This window comes from Pezoporus flaviventris, unplaced genomic scaffold (genome assembly GCF_033815535.1).
Source record: "Pezoporus flaviventris isolate CSIRO_AGI_PZ_B2104156 unplaced genomic scaffold, CSIRO_AGI_Pfla_v1 ptg000010l, whole genome shotgun sequence".
In the NCBI taxonomy this organism is placed as follows: domain Eukaryota; kingdom Metazoa; phylum Chordata; class Aves; order Psittaciformes; family Psittacidae; genus Pezoporus; species Pezoporus flaviventris.
The window spans coordinates 3,091,853-3,111,461 of record NW_026892558.1 but is presented as its reverse complement, the minus strand read 5'-3'; the positions used below and the strand labels follow the sequence as shown (position 1 = coordinate 3,111,461).

The 19,609-nt window shown below is 46.2% G+C and overlaps 1 protein-coding gene across 2 annotated transcripts in view; it reads right to left on the bottom strand.

Annotated features, from left to right (window-relative positions):
• Window positions 1-1,131: 1,131 nt before the first annotated feature.
• Window positions 1,132-19,609, bottom strand: part of LOC133267870 (proline-serine-threonine phosphatase-interacting protein 2-like) — a 349,308-nt gene continuing 330,830 nt past the window's right edge. Inside the window, exons 2-14 of one of the 2 annotated variants that reach the window (XM_061450554.1) lie at window positions 16,941-17,041; window positions 14,796-14,873; window positions 13,830-13,864; window positions 12,415-12,521; window positions 11,651-11,713; window positions 11,066-11,164; window positions 10,401-10,446; window positions 9,954-10,033; window positions 7,686-7,784; window positions 7,083-7,179; window positions 6,691-6,772; window positions 1,750-1,784; window positions 1,132-1,250 (exon numbers count right to left, since the gene is read on the bottom strand). In XM_061450554.1, coding sequence (XP_061306538.1) covers window positions 1,201-1,250; window positions 1,750-1,784; window positions 6,691-6,772; window positions 7,083-7,179; window positions 7,686-7,784; window positions 9,954-10,033; window positions 10,401-10,446; window positions 11,066-11,164; window positions 11,651-11,713; window positions 12,415-12,521; window positions 13,830-13,864; window positions 14,796-14,873; window positions 16,941-17,041 — 972 coding nt within the window. In that variant the 3' untranslated portion in view covers window positions 1,132-1,200. Of the gene's footprint in view, window positions 1,251-1,412; window positions 1,785-6,690; window positions 6,773-7,082; window positions 7,180-7,685; window positions 7,785-9,953; window positions 10,034-10,400; window positions 10,447-11,065; window positions 11,165-11,650; window positions 11,714-12,414; window positions 12,522-13,829; window positions 13,865-14,795; window positions 14,874-16,940; window positions 17,042-19,609 lie in introns of those variants that run through there. The other variant, XM_061450553.1, reaches the window with a different exon arrangement.

Below are 19,609 nucleotides of genomic sequence, written 5' to 3'. Positions count from 1 at the left end.
GGACAGCTGATTCATTGGCATGTTCACTTTGCACAGTCCGTTGTAATGCATTAGGAGAGATGTTTAAGCTCACTGTCATCTTCTCCACACAAGAAAATACAGTAAAAGCTCTAGGCACTATTTGGCTTAGACATGCACTGAAGTCATGCAGATTCAACTTGAGGTACGCCATACATCAGCAAATCCCGTTGCTCCAAAGCTATTCACCTGGCACCGGGTTTAAACAGCTGAACTGTGTGCTGATCCCCTTCTCCTCAATCCCTGCGTCATAAAGCACTGGGGAACTGTTAAGCAATGCTGCACGTGGGGATATGACAGAGACCAGCAGCCCTGCAGCACATGAGTTTCTGAATCAAAGCCATGATCATGGGTAGGGAAAGAAAAAGAAACAAAACCTTTGAGGAGATATCATCAGAAAATGAGTTTCAGGGCTCCAGCCCAGCATTAGTATCTAAGTCTTTTTCAGTGATACATAGTCACAACAATTCCAAGGGACTTCTTTACCAGAAGTCAATCAATTGAGGGTCTGCAGAGACTACTAGGCACATGCTATATCATGAACCTAAAAATTTGCAAGCGCCTCATTGGAGAGGTGGTTGAAGAGCTGACCAACTTCTTCAGATCCTCAGCAACACTGCAGGATGTAGGTTTCTGGAAGCACAGCCTCTCACTGAGTAGCTGTGCTGTGGACTGCTGCACCAGGCAAAATGCAAATCAGCTTCCAGTATCAGCACTTAAAATCTAAAGCACATCTACAGCTAAGCCAGACACACGGTCTATTGTTAGTGCTCCTTTAAGTGAGCTCCCTGAGAGACATGGCCAAAATTAAACCTAAACTACAGCCTTAATCGCCATTAATGAAGGACTTGAGAAACGGGGAAAGGCTTAACCTGAGATCTGAGTGGGATACTTCTGCCCTAAACATTAGCCGGCATTCCGAAAGCACTGTGCAGCACTCCCCTCAGCACATATGACTTCTTGGTTATCTCCAGCCTCTTCCAGGTGGCTGCACTTTAGAAGAATTTCAAATCAAAAACTTGTTCTGACACAGATCGTCCCTGCATCTGGGTCCATCGCTTAGATTCCTTTTCTTCCCCTGAGCGTGAAGATGGGATATCTGGCCTTCTCCATTGACCCTCCTCTCTGTAGCTATATCTCATATTAAATCCTGTCTTCAAGTATGAGTACTTACTGTGGCTATTAGTGATGAATCAAACTGTAGCCATCAACTGTGGCATAATCAGGCTCACCTGAAACAGAGCACAAAAAAATTAGGTCTGCTTATGAGAAGTGCTCATTACAAGACTCTACACAGGACAGAAACACTGGCCACCCATGTTAAAGGGATGGGAGGCAATGGTGGATGAGGCTGAAAGAGATGTCTTGATTTGCTGAACAACCAAGGCAAGTTTTTTACCAAGTTCCGGTACTAAAGTGGCACTGGGAATTATATAGTTCATGGTGTTGAATCAGCAAAGGGCCCAAACTGTAGAGACTGGTGGGATCCTAAGCTTGGACATTCTTCAGCTTCAGAAATGCCTACATACAGGGCTTTGATCATAACCTCTGGTGAAACCTTGCCTCCAAAGTCAGAGTATAGCTTCCCAGGATCTTTCAGGGGGGGACCGGACTTAGAGCAGGAGCTTCACCTAAACCATTCCCTTTAGAGAGCTGAAGCTCATAATCTGATGGGGAAGAGCAAAAGCAGAGTTCTGTGGAGCCAGAAACCCCATAAAGTAAGTAACTCACCTGACGAGCTGGCCGGGGTAGGTAGAGGTGCCCTCCTGCACAGAAGAAAACACAGAGCTGAGGATCTGCGTGGCTCTGGGACTCCCAGTGGCCTGGCTCTGGGCTCCCCAACTGCCCTCCCAGAGCTGGTTGGAGGGCAAGAGGTTTGGCCAGCCTGGACTTCATGGAGACCTGATACCAAGGCACATCATGGTGGGCTCACCACCAACAGCCGGCTTGGCAGACATAGGAATTAAAGCTGATACGGTGGGGGAGAGGAAGAAGTGACCAAAACGCACTTAGCTGGGGACATATTCACAAGTGAGCCTCAGCGCATGCCTTTTTACATGCCTTTGTCCAGAGTGAGACATCATGAAGCCATAATCAGACATGACTCTTCTCCAAATGTGACAGCCAAATTGACACACTCATCTTCATCATGACCCTTTGGCCCTGACTCCTCACCTTCCCTTTAGGCAGAAGCATCCTTCACCGTGTCCTTCCTCGACTTACATATGCTTTTAACTGATCCAATCTTCTCAGATAAACAGAACACATGGAGAACCGTACAGGGAAGACCAGCAGGTTTCATTCTGTCACCAAAACCTGAACTCTTCTACAAGAGAGCTCAGATAGTTTCCAGAGAGAACAAGACATGAATTCAGTATTCCGCAGGCTGCCTTGCTTTTCAGCTGTCTGAACACTGCAGTCCTTCACCTCCATGCAAAGGACTTCTGGAATAGCTTGAGTACAAGAAAAAAATGGGCAGACCCTCACCAAATTCCTTGCAGAATAAAATTCCCAATCATGAGAAGAGAGAAATGACCCCCAAATGGGGAGCAAAATCCTTTGATTGGGCTGGAGGGGATTCTTAAGCAACTTATATGTTAGGCAGCACATTGGCATAACTCCTGCTGTGTGAACTGATAGCGTGGGAAATATTTTCCTCTAATACTCCCCAGTTCAAGCCTTCAAGCAACTGGAAGTGTAGTTGCAATTGTCATAGATGAAGCCATAGTTGTGAAAGAAAGCAACTGCCTCTATAGACTGAAAGCAACAAAATGTGCTCTTTTTTTTTCTTTTTTCTTTTTTTTTTTTTCTCTGGGAGAGTTATCATTTGCAATACCAGTTGCAATTTGTCCTGGTTCAGCAGTAGCAGTCATTTTTCTCCTTTTTAGTAGCTGGTGCGGTGCTGTGTTTTTTACTTTTAGCCTGGGAACAACGCTGATAACACCGATGTTTTTAGTTGTTGCTAAGTAATGTCTACTCTGACGAAGGACTTTCTGAGTGTCATGCTCTGCCAGGGAGGAGGGGAAGCCGGGAGGAAGCAGAGACAGGACATCTGACTCAAACTAACCAAAGGGGTATTCTATACCACAGCACGTCATGCCCAGTATGTAAATTGGGGGGAGTTACCTGAAAGGCCCAGATCACTGCTCAGGTCGGGCTTGGTGTCTGTCAGGGAGGAAGAAGTGGGGGGAGTGAGCGAGCAGCTGTGTGGTTCTGACTTACCGGCTGGGCTTAAACCATGACAGTTCTTTTTGGCACCCAACATGGGGCACAAAGGGTTGAGATAACGACAGATCTGACCAGATACTGTCTAATCATATTTGTGATAAGCATTCATTGTTTCAGATTAATAGTCACTCGTTACAACACTGATTTATTGGCTCTCAAAGTTGTTGCTCTTAATATCAGAGTTTCAGCATGTCGTACCTTAGTAAGAGCTGGTATTTGCCAGTTTAGTGTTTACCAGCTGGGGAGCTTGGGCTGCGGTTCTTGTTTCGCTGTACTTTATGGTAATGACTTGTAATACAGTAGACTCATTGATCATGAAACTGATCTGGCTTGAATTCCCAGCGTGGTCATCACCTCTATACTTTGGGAGGTATATAATGGAAGTGTTTAGCAATCACGCATCTTTTTTTCCTTCTTGGGCAGTCAACGTATGAAGGAAACAATCCCTTACACCTCCCACTTCCTCACCAGGCTGCTTACAGCAGCATTTGAGAGTTCTAAAGGTTTTCAATGGCTTTTGAATACCCATGAAACATGCCTGCTGATTATGATGGTCATCAACATGTTGGTACACATACACAGTGTGTTTTACCCATGGCCATCCCTTCCTGAGAATGCCCTATTTTATCTGATCTTGAAAGTTAAGCAGTGTCGGGTTCGGGTCTTGTCTAGAGTTAGACGACAATATAGGAGGACTACCAACAAGCAGGACAGTCATGAGTGGCAGGGTGTGTGGGTCAGTATGGGCAAATATCTAGTCCAGTGGGCCCATCCAGTGCTTTGGAAGCATTGGAGATGGAAGGCAGCTGTATGGAGTCCCCTGTGACAAGTTGCAGAAACTGCTCAAGGAGAGAGTGAATCGAGTCAGTTTGCTGAGGTGAAAGCCATGCAGCTGGACTTGGACATTGCTGAACAAGAAAATGACCAGTACTTTATACTGACTCATGGATGGTGGAAAATGCCCTGTGGGGGTGATTGCAGCAATGGAAGCAGAGCAACTGGCAATGCAGAGGTATACCTATTTGGGCTGCTGCACTGTGGCAAGATATCACTGCCCAGTTGCAGAACCTGGTGGTGAAGGTACGCCATGTAGGTGCTCATAGATTTTCCCTGAGGCTGGACAGTCATGAGTGGCATGGTGTGTGGGATAGTGTGGGCAAGTATCTAGGTCAGTGGGCCCCTCCAGTACTTTGGAATTTCACTACCAAACAACTGCAAAATCCAGAAGAATTAGTAAAACACTTAAATGAGGTGTGTGGTCATTCTGGCCATACCAGAGATGGACAAATCATGGCAACGTGCTGGGGCTTGGCCTATGCTTACAGGGCCTTGTTCAACACTATCCAGAACCTTCAAAAGGAAAAGAATGTCGGTGGATCTGAGAGCAAAGCAACAGTCAGCACAGCTACTCCAGCTCCAAGCACAGCAGCTGCACCACCCCCAGCAACAATTACAGTCGCTGCTCAAACTTCGGCTGCAACAGACAGCGCGGTTACCCCAGCTCCAAGCACAGCAGCTACATCACCCCCAGCAACAAGTACAGTCGCTACTCAAACCACAGTGGTAATCACTGCAGCCAAACCAGAGGACCAGTTCATACCAATATCGGTTGCCCCTGTACGCACCATACAGATGGGCCTGTGATCAAGGGGTGGACTTAACAATGGACACTATTGCCCAGGTTATTCATGAGTGTGAAACATGTGCTGCAATTAAACAAGCCAAGCGGTTAAAGCTTCTTTGGTATGGAGGACGATAGTTGAAGTATAAATATGGGGAGGCCTGGCAGATTGACTATATCACACTGCCACCAACCCGCCAAGGCAAGCGCCATGTGCTTACCATGGTGGAAGCAACCACCGGGTGGCTGGAAGCATACACTGTGCCCCATGCCACTGCCCGGAACACTATCCTGGGCCTTGAGAAACAGATTTTGTGGCCACACGGCACCCCAGAGAGAATTGAGTCAGACAGTGGGACTCATTTCCGGAATAACCTTATAGATATTTGGGCCAAAGAGCATGACATTGAGTGGGTATATCACATCCCCTACCACGCACCAGCCTCTTGGAAAATCGAACGGTACAATGGGTTGTTAAAAACTACACTGAGAGCAGTGGGTGGTGGGATTTTCAAACATTGGGATACACACTTACTAGAAGCCACCTGGCTGGTCAACACTAGGGGATCTGCCAACAGGGCTGGCCCAGCCCAATCAGAACTTTTACATGCTGTAGAGGGGGATAAAGTTCCTGTGGTGCACACAAAGAATTTGCTGGGGAAGACAGTCTGGGTTATTCCTGCTTCCGGTAAAGGCAAACCCACTTGTGGGATTGCTTTTGCTCAGGCACTTGGGTATATTTGATGGATAATGGGGGAAGATGGGGAAGTCTGATGTGTACCTCAAGGGGATTTGATTTTAGGGGAAAACAGCCAATGAACTCAACTGTGTGCTGTTGCCTGCTATGTAGCACGTTTATAGCCCACCAACTAGATGTCTTCAGATCACCAGCAGCTGGCCCTGACTTCCCTCCAACCATCATCCCAACAAAGAATGAACTTTGATGAAACCAGACAAGTTCCGCAGTGTCATCTCAGGCAACAGTCCAACACTGCACACCATCTCTCCTGCTCTGAAAGACTGTTACAAGAGATGGAGCCCAATATCATGGAATGGATGAATTCAGCAGCTTTATAGGGATTGGTCCGTGGACTAAGGAATGATATCTCTCTCTTCGTGTGTGTGTGTGTGTATATATATATATATATATATGAGACAAAAGCACTGGTATATTGAAAAAATGTGGGATCTGGGCATGACATGAATGATATGGAATGAGGGGTGGATACTGTCCTGGGTTCAGCAGTAGCAGTCATTTTTTTTCTTCTTAGTAGCTGGTGCAGTGCTGTGTTTTTGACTTTCAGCCTGGGAACAATGTTGGTAACACTGATGTTTTCGCTGTTGCTAAGTAATGATTACCCCAACCAAGGACTTTCTGAGTCTCATGCTCTGCCAGGAAGGAGGGGAAGCCGGAAGGAAGCAGAGACAGGACACCTGACTCAAACTTGCCAAAGGGGTATTCCATACCACAGCATATTATGCCCAGTATATAAACTAGGGGGAGTTACCCGGAAGGGGTAGATTGCTGCTCCGGTAAGGCTGGATGTCCGTAGGCGGGTGGTGAGCGGTTGTTTTCTCTTGCCTTATTTCCCTTATCATTATTATTACTGATGGTAGCAGTAGTGGTTTTATATTAGTAATTAGCCCTTAGTAACTGGGCTGTTCTTATCTCAGCCCATGGGAGTGGCATTCTTTCAACTCTCCTCCCCATCCCTCTGGAGTGGAGGGAGTAAGAAGTGGGGAGAGTGAGGAAGCAGCTGCGTGGTTCTGAGTTACCGGCTGGGCTTAAACCACAACACAGTTGTACATGTTGTGTCTCTTACCTGGATATAGGCATGGGAACTGGACTTCTCACAGGAGCTGGATTTCTTTGTGTATTGTAGTAGTTTTCATAAACAACAGGAGCTAAAAAAATTAACAATAGTAAAGTCCAGACCTTTTAAAGCCATTAATTTTCTGTCATACCAGCATTCAACTGCTAAGTCCCCTCTCTGTGAAAATGTCTGATAAATGAAATTAATGTTACAAGAAGAGAAGATTATCTTCAGGAGCTGGTCAAGAGTGGCAAAGATCAGTGTTGCACGCCAGGCAATGAAAGGAAGGATGTTGCAAGATCAGTGTTTCTTGCATCCAAACTGATGCTTATCAGAGAAGCAGCTCCAAGAGAAGTACAAGGAAGACAGCACTAATCTGTGAGATTGCACTGAGCTCTTACCTGGTGCCAAACTTCCAGTTTTGCGTAAATTTACAAAAAAATCAATGTCCTTTTCAATGCTGCACAGTTCTAAACTCTTGCGGATTTCCTCATATTTCTATGAAAGGGAAATCAAAAGCATTTTTTGTAAATGAGGTCAAAAAACATGCAGGTTTTTTCAGGTGTTTTTTACACATGGCTGAAAGCCCGGCACTCACCCAGGACATGGGCACAAGCTCCAGTTGTAAGGGAATCATAGAATCCCAGACGGGTTGGGATTGGAAGGGACATTTAAAGCTCATCCAGTTCCAAGCCCCTGACATGGGCAGGGACACCTTCCACTAGAGCAAGTTGCTCCAAGCCCCGTCCTCACCTGGCCTTGAACACTGCCAGGGATGAGGCAGCCACAGCTTCTCTGGGCAACCTATGCCAGGGCCTCACAATCCTCAAAAAACATGGGAATCCCAGATGAAAGCTCATCTGTGAGAGCTCTGGCCAAAATCTGTGTGCACACTTATGCTGGTGTCTGGTGGCTGATTAAAGGCCACAACCCAACTCAGCACAGGGAAGGAAACTGGGTTGTGTTTTCTCAAAATAAAGATGAAGATTTTTCCTTTGACATACTTCATCATTCTGGACGCAGTCCTGGGAGAGCTGGTTGACATGAAGCCAGAGGGCATTGCGGAAATAGTTGAGCCGCTCACACTCCTGAGTCTCAAAGAACTGAAATGACACAGACAAAACAGCCCTAACATCTTTGAGAACAAATGTTTTCTATTCTGATCTCTTTTCATCCCACTACAAAGATCACTGGTAGATCTTTGATCAACCATCCACAGCAAGGAGTAGGTGATGTTGGTCTTCTGCAGGAAGCATGGTAACCATGAGTCACAGAATCATAGAACCAACTAGGTTGGAAAAGACCTCGTCCAGAGAAGAAGTCGACCCTTTACACAGCCAGATATTTTAAAGATGAGTGTTAAGCTCGAGGAAGGTCTGCAGGGCTGATGTGAAAGGGGTCAGTCAGCACACCACTACCTCTGGGGAGATGAAGCCAGCTTCCTAAAGGCACTGCATGTTTCCTAGGTACCCCATGGTCCTGCAGTCCCAGCTGACTTCTCTCCCACAACTATGGAGCAATAAAAAAGCATTTGGGATATCTGAAAGCAAAGTGTCTCGACTGGTTTGTCTTTTCTCCCTTTCCTTACCATCCCTTTTCTTACCATCCCTTTTCCAAGGAGCTTGAAACACAAGTCTTTCGAAATGTACTGTCTGGTATAGCTCCATTTCATGAGCCTTTACTCATTTCCCTGACAGCCTTTCATCGCACGTGTACATATGCAGTTGTTATCATTTATAACCTTTGCAACACACTGAGGGGAAAACCTCCACGTGATCCATCTGTTGAAGTGAAACTACTGCTTTCTACACCCCACTATCATAAAGGGTTTTAGAGACTCCTGACATGGAAAGCACACCAGCACTGAGGCGCTGACATACCACACAACACAGTCAGGAAATTCCATTTTAAAATGAAAACTTAAAATAGAGGCCTAATGAGAAGTAGGTTGGGAAGGGATCAGAACAGCTGGGAGTGGGAAGGCTGTTAGCAAGCTTGCAGCAGACATGGCATAAAACCTAAACTGCTGCAGTCCCTGTCCATAGAATCAAAGAATCAGAATAGTTAGGCCAGTCCAAACTGGCCTAGAACACTGTCAGGGATGGAGCATTCACAACTTCCTTGGGCAAGCCATTCCAGTGCCTCACCACCTTCACAGTAAAGAACTTGTTCCTTGTATCTAACCTAAACTTCCCCTGTTTAAGTTTGAAGCCATTACCCCTTGTCCTGTCGCTACAGTCCCTAATGAAGAGTCCCTCCTCAGCATCCTAGTAGGTCCCCTTCAGATAGTGGAAGGCTGCTCTGAGGTCTCCATGCAGCATTCTCTTCTCCAGACTGAACAGCCACAACTTTCTCAGCCTGTCTTCATATGGGAGGTGCTCCAGTCCCCTGACCATCCTTGTGGCCTCCTCTGGACTTGTTCCAACAGTTCCATGTCCTTTTTATGTTGAGGACACCAGAACTGTACGCAATACTCCAAGTGAGGTCTCACAAGAGCAGTGGGGGGCAGGATCACCTCCTTTGACCCTCCGTTACAGATCACAGACGGCTGCAAGACACGGGTCAGTAGAAGAGCAGCATCACAGTCCTCTCGTCACTAGCCCTGGGATTCTCCAGCACTTGCTGGAAGTCCTGGCTAGACCACTTTGCTATGAGGCAGTCTGCTTTAGGCTGATACATCCACTCAGAGGGGTTCCCATACTACCATGTGAGATATATGGTGAAGGGCTGCTGGCACACTGGATTCACATGGAGATGGCTTCACCCAGCTTGTGTCCCCAGTATGCCAGCACCTTCTGCTGCAAACTCATTTAAAGTCTTTCACAGTTTCAGAGTCTGCTAGGTGGTGGTGTGTCTGTAAGGACATACTGGCCATAAGTCACTGAGTACCAAGAGGTGACCAAAGCTGTCAGTATAAGGACCATACCAAATGCGCAAGCAGGTTAATGGGCAAAATGTCCCTAATTTGACTCTGTTAATTTTAAAAGATGGTAGAATTAAAATTAAAACAAAAAAGATAGTGGAAATCTTGAAGTGGTGGGAATTTAAATGCAGAAGCCAAGCGTGAGGCCTACACAGTTAGCTGCAGCACATGCTGCTTCTTTGCCAGAAGCCAAGAATGAGACACACACATTGTTAGCTGCAACACATCCTGCTGCTTCACTGCCAGGGAAACACACAGAAGGCACATCTATGCCATCCTGGACCTCTGCAGTGAGGAGCGGACATCCAGAGGACCACACTGCCATGTGAAGGCATTTAGAGGCTTTTACCTCGCAAGCTTTGATGTGCTCTTTCTGCCATTCTTCCCGGATCTTCTCCAGTGTGGTAACACTCTGCTGGTAACTCCTGTCTGTGCGGGAAATCATACTCTCATCTGGTTAACAATGACTAAAAACACCCTTTGCTAGAAGACAATACATGAAGCCTGAATTGGCAGGGACACCAGGGTGAAAGGAGCAGTAATGCATGAGCCCAGCTATGGATGTGTACTGCAAGGAAATGCAGAGCTGCACAGCATTGTGGAGGGTCATGCCACAGGGAAATGGTGGGAACAGCGTTGGTAGGGCTGTGAAGGCTTCTCCACCTCTGGTATGTTGAGCATGAGTTTCTGAGGAGCCAGCCCTGCCCCAAGAGCTGGAGCTCACTCAAGAGCCATGCCATGGCTTCACAACCCCCTGCCACGGAAAACACTGCAAAGCCTGCATTTCCACACTCACCAGAGTCCTCCAGAGATGATTTTGTCTGAGCCAGCTTGAGAAACAGCTGTCAAAAATGGGAGAGAGAAAAAATCCTATAGGAGAGCTCCAGTTCATTGCCAATGGTACTGAAGTCCAACCGGAGAATCGTAGAATCATAGAATAATTAGGGTTGGAAAGCACCTTAAGATCATCTAGTTCCAACCCCCCTGCCATGGGCAGGGACACCTTACGCTAAATCATATCACCCAAGGCCTCGTCCAACCTGGTCTTGAACACTGCCAGGGATGGAGCATTCACAACCTCCCTGGGCAACCTATTCCAGTGCCTCACCACCCTCACAGGAAAGAATTTCCTCCTTATATCCAATCTAAACTTCCCCTCCTTAACTTTTAACCCGCTACCCCTTGTCCTATCACTACAGTCTCTAATGAAGAGTCCCTCTCCATCATCCCTATAGGCCCCCTTCAGATACTGGAAGGCTGCTATGAGGTCTCCACGCAGCTTTCTCTTCTCCAGGCTGAACAGCCCCAACTTCCACAGCTGTCTTCATAAAGGAGGTGCTCATCACCAGCCCTTCCATCTCACCCCCAAACCCAGAGCTGGGAGAAGAGTTATGGGGCAGGAGAGCTCCAAGAACATACACCCTTCCTACTTCTGTCCCATGGCCACCCACTTCTCCATACCTTCTCCTGCTGCTTCTGTGTAACCATGTTTGCGTTCCGGTGCACAGCCTGTTCCGCCTCATCCTTATCCCTGCAGCGCTGCTCATAGAGGCGCTTGGCCTAGGAAAGTCAACAAATAGGGCAGGAGCGTGTTAGCAAGCAGTGATTCGCTATTACAGCTCATGCAGGTAGCTCTGGAGGAAAACACAGCCTACAAGTGGAGAGGTGACCACAGTCTGCCTGCAGAGCAGGGGACAACACACAACATCCCCAGTGCCCTGCTGCATGAGCAAAACTGACCTCACAAGACAAGCTGCTCTTCATTTGGCATGAAAAGCTCATAGCAATCGAGTCCGTGACATCTAAATCACTCCTATCCAACCCTGCAGAGCTGCTACCAGCCATGTCCCTGGTGTACTCTTCACTTTTTCAGAACACACTATGCAGACTCAAATGTGACGGTCTTCCTCTGCTGCAGCTCTTGATGTAGTGTCTGCATGAGTTGCAGCAGAGGAAGACCCTCATATTCAAGACTGCCCCAGCACTGTGCACGCGTGTTAGCAGTGTTAAACCATATAGCAAGAAAGAGCAGCATGTTTGCTTTACCTCCATGGTCTTCTTGTACTGCAGATTCCTGGTTTTGTGAATCGCCTCCATTATGAGTTCTATCTGTGAAGACAACAGAGCTAGAGTCAACACATCACTGACCATCAAAGCTCCAGGAGAGACTATATGGGTTAGGAAAAGACGAGGCACAGACCAAATTCAGATGGCCTTAAGGACCTATGTCCACCTCAAGCATCTTCACAAAACCCACCTTTTATACTTCTAGCTAAGCCTCCTCCTGTCTATGCAAAAGAACTCTACAAATGAAATCCACCAATATATAGTAGTGTATCGTCTCCATTGAATCTAGGGAAATTGGGAATCCCACTTCCTTCTGCTAGGTCCAAACTTCTAGAAGTTTTTCCTCAATTTCTAGACAAAGGAATCTCAAGCCAGAAGAGGTTAAAAGGCTTACCAATTTTAGCAAACCCTGTGGAGATCAGGCAACACTATATATATGAGATATATATATATATATATATGTTTATATATATATGCTTTAAGAACATTCCTGGTTGAGGCTGGTGTCTCTGGAGCTGAGCCCCTGCGATTGCTGGCCCCAAAAGGCACTCAAAGGAGAAGATGTGGCAGTCAGAAACAGGAAGTCAGAGGTTGCTGGTTCAGCAGCAGGGTGGCAATATATAGGAAGGAGCTCAGGACTTCGCAGCAGCAGCAAGCATGGGGGGCACGCAGGGGGCTGGGGCATGGTGGGAGACATGAGTCAGGATCCATCACCAAGGATGGTGATGGATCAACACCCTGACCTTCTTCTGATGCAGTTTTTGCTTTTCCCTGAATTCCTCCATTTTTTTTGCTTCTTCCCGAAGGGTTTGTGCCAGCTGGATGTGACCTTGTCCCACATTGTCTATCTCTGCAAAGAAAAGAAATTTGAGTATATATGTATACCCCAAATACACCTCTTTCCCTCAAGTCAGCGGTTGTAGCTGACATCGTACTGACCCCATATCACATATCCCTGTGCAGAAACATATAAAAGGAGCAGGACATTTGAAGTGGCATCCAAGCAGCATTGCCTTGGATCAGTCCTGGGTGAGTCCTGCTGGGGCCTGCTTTTCAGTGTAAGAAAACTGGTCTCAAGCAAGCACAGTCACATCTGCCCCTCACCTCTGTGAATTCAAGTAGGCTTCAACATACAGCACCCTGAAGCAGATTCCTGAAGGAAGCATTGCCCCACTTTAGCAGACAGTCAACTTGCGGCACAGAAACACGCTAAAAAAATCTCAGGCTCATCCTGCTGGAAATGAATTGGTCATACTGTAGAACAGCACCCCAGCAAGCTCATCAAAGGACATAAGCAAAGTGTATCTCATGATTCAAGCCCCAGAGCTTTTTCAAACCCACAGCTATGAATAGCCAGCTGCTTCAACAACAGAGCCGTGCTGGGGAGGTTCACCGAGGGTTAGGGCAGCAGATAAACTTGGCTGGAGCAGAGAGTGGACTCAGCACAGGAGAGCAGAGCACCAGCCCTCAGCACAGGGTTGTTGCCTGCCGTGTGTACATGGAAATGGAGGGGCAATGTAAGGTGGCCAAAGTATCATCTTGTAGATGGTCCAATTAGAATTGTAGAATCATTTAGGCTGGAAAAGACCTGCCTTTAAGATCACTGAGTCCAGCCATTATTCTAGCACTGCCAAGTCCACCACTAAACCATGTCACTGAGCACATCTTCTAAATATCTCTAAATACACATCTTCTAAACATCTCCAGGGATGGTGAGTCCACCACTGCCCTGGACAGCCTGTACCAGTGGTTGACAAACCTTTCAGGGAAAATATTTTTCCTAATAACCATCTAAACCTCCCCTGGTGCAGCTTGAGGCCATTTCCTCTTGTCCTTTCACTTGTTACTTGGGAAGAAGGCAAGGCAAGACAGTCCAGGAAACTCCAGATGAGCTTCCCATGCGCAGCTTCTGAGGTACAACATAAGGGTGACTTCTGAGTGCAGCCTGCCCCAGAAGGACACAAAGATCCCCAGCAAGATGCTCTGTGGGTCCCTCTCCCACACATGCTCTGGAGCCAAAGGGATGATGTGGTCCAGAAGGCCAGCCTACGCCTAACTCCAGCATCAGACAGGTTTGAGAGTTTCTCTGCTATTTTTTTTCTAAACTAGCAGGCTTTGGCACTGCCAAGTGTCCTGGCAAACATGAAGAATTACTTACGTTGCTTGAAAACATCCAGGGATCTCTTCAGCGTGCTGAAAAACAAATTAAAGAGAATGGGAAAGCACAGTCAGGTTCAGGAATCAGCAGAGCACTTCTCTCAAACTGAATAGCATGTCCCCAACTTAACACAGGCCAAGACAGCTTGAAGCAGGTTTATTTATCCTCTTTACACGTCTGGCTTTTTCCCTCTCAGCAAATACAACACAGCTTAATTGGTTTGAGATCTACCTTAGATCTTTCTGAATATTGGATGCTATTGACAATTCTGAGTTTTATGACAAATATTTCAGGCAATGTCCTAGAAGTATCATTTGGGACATATGAACACCTTCTACATGGTGCACTGGCCAGTGGTTGGAACTGTAGGAATTTCTCTCCCTATTAAGATTGTGCAGTAAAGATTTTAGAAACATTTTATGTGACACCTCAATATAAAACTGTAAATAAATGATCAGAGAATATCAGACCAGGCATGTATGAAGTATAGAAACAAAGGGGGAAGTAAAAGGTGCCAGGAGTTGGTGGGGAAATGGAAATACAGTCATGAAGCCGACTGCAGTGGCCACAGGATCTCTGTGGCATGGTAACACTGGGCTTTGCAGATTTGCATGGTTTGAGTCAAGCAAGTGCCTGTACTTCCCTCTGACCACAAAAACAGTCAGGAGCAAACCCAAGGTCTCATGATCCTTTTCCTTTTGCTGAACTACCACTCCACATCTTGCCTGCGCAGCCACAGTGCTTTGATTAGGCTACGGCTGGTGGGAACTTGGTGGAGCCCAACTCAATCATCAGCAAAGTACAACCCAACTGTGCACTGTTCATTCACAGACCAATTTCAGATCACCCTCTGATAGAAGTCCCAATCACATTTCAATAGTCTTCTGTCTCTCACAGTCTCCTTCCTTCATTTCTCCAAGTAAGGACACCCATAAAAGCAAAACATACATGGGACTGTGAACTTACTTCAGCTCTGTCTGTCCACAGGGCTTCTTCTTTGACAAGTTAATGAGCTCTTTGCCATATTTTTCTTCTATTATTGCCCTGTTGAGGAAAGATTGACATGAGAGGAAGTTCTTACTTCAGAAACTGATACTTGTTTGCAGGCTGAGCCAAGACTCACTCTTAACACCCTCCCCATCTGCTGCAAAACAACTGTGCACAGTTGGCTGAAGGAAGACTGTTGTTTGCTGCTACAACAGCCTTCTGGTGAGAACATTTTACTTTGCTGTGTCTGTGGTCCCAATGCATTGCCCATCTCCCTATGGTCAATAGATGCAAGGACCACCTCCATAGGAGGTGGAAGATGACGCAGCCAGTGCAGCTGGTGGCTAGATGGAGCCACTGCCTCCACAGTTTTTTAGCTCAGTTTCCCATGTGAACAAGGCTTGTGTGAACACAAGTTTTCTGTGTATCGGCCATCAGTGTCTGTCGCTCCATCCTCACAAAGTGATTTGAATCTGATTTGGTTGATTCAAACCAAATGTAGTTTAAATCACAAGGGATTAGGCACCTCAAAGAACACACAGCCACTGTACATGCACTCCAAAGCTCAGCTGGGCCATTCCAGCTCTTTTTAGAGCAAGACAATAGGTACTCTCTTCTGTCTTGGGAAGAACACCAGAAGAAGTGACCACATCTTGTGCAGTAATATAAATAACACCTTTGAGAGATTGTATTGTCCTCCTCTCTTGGAAGAAAGAGCTGGTGGGAAAGAAAACCTATGTGTTGAAGTCTAAGAGCAGCCAGCTTTCTGCAGTTGCACTGAAATCTGTACAGACAACAAGGTCTTAGTTGGTCAAATGCAGATAACTCCATCTAGTCAAGCTACCCTAGCTGTCTGCTGTCAGTGGAGAGAAGCAAGCGCAGCTAAAGACTTGCATTACAAGGTCTACTGGGTAAAATAGTTTCCTAAAATGCCTGTATCTCTAGCGCAGATGCAGATGCCTATGTTACTGATTTCTAGAGTTTGGCAGTGGGGTTCATCTGACTTAACTCTTAAAAAAACAAAGCTTGTAGGAAAATGGAAAAAATAAATATTCTAAATTGATTTTTTTCCTCTATCTAACAATATTCCCATGAACTTCCTTTTGAGGCAAAGCATCAAATCCAACAACCATGTTCTCCATGAGTGGGACCATGTAACAGCTGGGCTGTTCAGAGAGGGATGCCACTAGCAAGTCCAAGGCCTGCCTCTAACTTCCTCCTAGCTAGACACCTCAATGGGAACCTCCTTCAACAGCAGAGAGGAACAGGGCACAGTTTTTGCACTCTCTCTATTGCCGTGGTTGAGTGAGACACAATTCTTGGGGTTCAGTGGATGGTTCCCCAGTCAGCCTGAAAGCCCAAATATTCCTGGAATGTGGTATTACAGCCTAGATAATATATGTGCATTAGACACTTTTAACAGCAGGCTCCCCTCTTCATCCCCCTTACCTTTGTTCCAGGCTGATTTCTGCCAAGTCTTGTATTTAGAGGTTTCAGGATTGTTCTACAACACTATTCATTAGCCATTGCTAACCAAAGGAACCATAAACTCAAAATACATGGCCAGACCATCTCTGTTGTGCCCTCTGCAGAACCTCTACTTAGGTCATATCCTCTGATATGACCTTAGGTCTACTACTTATTTTTAACATAAACTATATGGGCTGTCCATGATGTACAAAGACAAATTCAGAACAAAGCCATGGCTCTCCTGTGTCAAAGATCTTCTGCAAGCTGAACAGCAAGGTGGACTTCATTGTAGAACATGTGGCCTGGGCAGGCTACCAGCAGCTGCAAACACATCCAGCATGTAAGACTGAATTATTAAACTGCTCCTGACTCCTCTTTTCTTTTTAATAGACAGTTCAAAATGTGATCATCTAGTCCACGTCTGAATGGACTTCATACCAGAGCAGCAAGCCATGCAGTGAAAGGACAGTGTAAGAACCTAAGTTCCTCATCACTCAAAAACCAGAGGTGTTTTATATTAAAACTTGTTAAAACATAAAACATAGTGGACATGACAAAGTGACAGAAACCCGACTGGGAATACATGAATAGAAGTAGTGCCACCACCCCACTTCTCAGGTTCAGCCCAACCTGTTGTTGGAGACAGTTCCATACCTTTCCTTCAGAAAGTCCTCAAACTCTTTGCAGTTCTTCCTGCCATCATTCAGATGCTGAATTATGCTGTCATAGCCAACTGTGCTTGTCAGATCCGTACTCTGAAAACACAATAACAGTAGTCACACCCTGGTCAGTGCAGTCCATGGGCACTGCCACCTCAAGCAGCATTTGCACAAGCAGTAGCTCAGCTGGGAGCAAGTGTGCAAGTGCCTTTTTATGAAATAAGATCTGTTTCTTTGAGGGGTGGGAAAGGCTCCAGAATGAGAACAATGGTGGCAGTATTGGACAAGGCACTTCCATGACTTCAAGAAAACAGAAGAGCTCAGTTCTCTACCACATCTCATTGCTTTCTCCTGGCCTAAGGACAGCTGACCTCATGAGGCACAGCATCTCCTCCTAGGACTTTAGCTATCAGCTTTAACTTAATAAAATCAAACAATAAAAACCCCACAAGTCTTTATATATATATATATATATATATATATATATATATATATACATGGGCTGGTGATGAATTTATCAGACTTTTCAGTTCTGGATTGCTGAGCTATGGACTTCTTGCACTCTTGCTGCCCTCACAGTAATGCATGGATGCACCCAATGGCCAGTCCTGCAACAGCTTTCTCTTTGGCCTTCCAAAAAGCAGCACTGACCCACACATCAATTCAAAACACCACTGCAAAGATCATTTCCCTAAGTAACAAGTTCTCCCCCACCACTGCTGTAAGCCCTCCAATACATCACAAATGGCTTCTTCACTCCGCACAGAACAACACAGCCATGGAGAGATCCTGCCTCCACCACCCACAGGACTTGGTTGGTCAAATGTAGATATCTCCATCTCCAAGATGGAAGTTCCATCTTCCAACCCTCTCAGTCCCACAGTGCCACTCACACTTCACATAGACTTCTGAAGGATCAATGCTTTCTTTCTAATTTGATGGAAAGCATTCTTAAGCTTCTTAAAACCATATATTGTACTGATGCTTATTTTTTTATATATATATGTATATATATATATACACACACATGCAGCAATGATGTAGGTGGGGTAGGATGAAGGTTGCCTAACTCTATACCATACTTGCCTCATGCCCATGCCTGGAAGCACCTTAATACAAAAAATGGAGTTTTGCCCTAGGAATTTTGCAGGATTTACCTGGAAACCTGGGCTGAGAGCAGGCTTCCTAAGTGCCATAATAATACAAACAGATGCTCTGGAAGAAGCCTGAAGCAGATGAGGAGCTGAGCAGAAGCTGCTACCTGTAGTGTTCTGCAAAGAGCAGCAATGTTGCGTAGAACAGCGCACATTGGAACAAAAAAGACAGGGAAAGAAGCTGCAGAACAGAAGCAATGGTAGAAGCAGATACGAAACTCAGGGAAAGGAAGCAAAAGCCACAAACAGTTATTAAGAAACCTAAAGAGGAATAATGCAGGAGAGAGAGACTCAGGAAATGCTTTGAAGCTAGGGTGAGAGTATGCAGAGAACTGGTGTGAAAGTGTGGACAGCAGAAGGGGGGATTTATCAGGAGTTTATACCTGGTGCAAGATAAGAGCAGGAACAGGGCTGGTATTTGTGATAAATGAAGGATTTAATAATGCAGACTTCCCTAAGGAGTCAAGGACTTGAATGTCAGTGGCCAGAAAGCAAGAAGTGAAATGTAGATGTGGTGGAGGGGGACCTGCAGGAAATCCCCACGTACCCCAGGTCAGCTTTGCTCCATCCATGGCATGCACAGGAAGAGAGAACTGTGGAGCAGGACCTAAGCAAAAATCAAAACAGCTTCTGTTTCTTTGCAAAGTACAAAGCACATCCTTCCAAAATGGGCTTATTGCTGATAAACACACAACCCATCCTCAAGCTTGCATCATGTCTTTGCTAATGGGGCCTGTGAAAAAGGAAAAACACCTACACTGAAATCAGTCTTCATGCCAGTTGCAAAACACAGGAACATCCTAACTTGTCTTCCTATCCCTGGTTTCCCAGGAAATAAAATGGATGTGGAGAACCACTGACTAGAACAGTCAGACCCACATCACTGAGTGTAAGGGCACCCAAAGGCTCAAAGGCAGGTGGTTGGAACTGGATGAGCTTTAAGGAACCTTCCAACCCAAACCAGTCTGTGATTCTGTGATTCTATTTCCTAAACACCCAAGGCTGGACCAGCCCTCCTAGTGGAACATGTTACATGAAGCATGGGAGGTGACACAGCCAGTGGAAGTTTCCAAAAAAGCTTCTTCCAGGAAGTAAAGTTGCTCCTGGCCTAGAAGGAGTGCGGCAGGTTTATATGCCCTGAAACCAGCCGTCACAGCAAGCACCCTTGTGGGCAGATGTTGGCATGGAAAGAATGAAAGCATGACTGCCCATAGGACATCCCAAAGGCAAGGCAGGAAGGGAGCAATGACAGAGGAAGGGCAAAGCGGCAAGCACAGAGCCATAGGGACAGAGGACAAGATTTAAAGACATCATAAACTGAGCCAAATACGGATATGGAGGATGGGGAGTTGCACCAAGCCTCCCCAACCAGAGGGATACAGGAGGACAAGCATCTCTCCTTCCACCCTGCACCCCTGCACATAGCTGTCCTGGTGCTCCCCACTGGGCAGAGCTCCGAGCCCACATGCTTTTTAGAGGAAACTGCATGAAAACAGCAGATGGTTTCAAG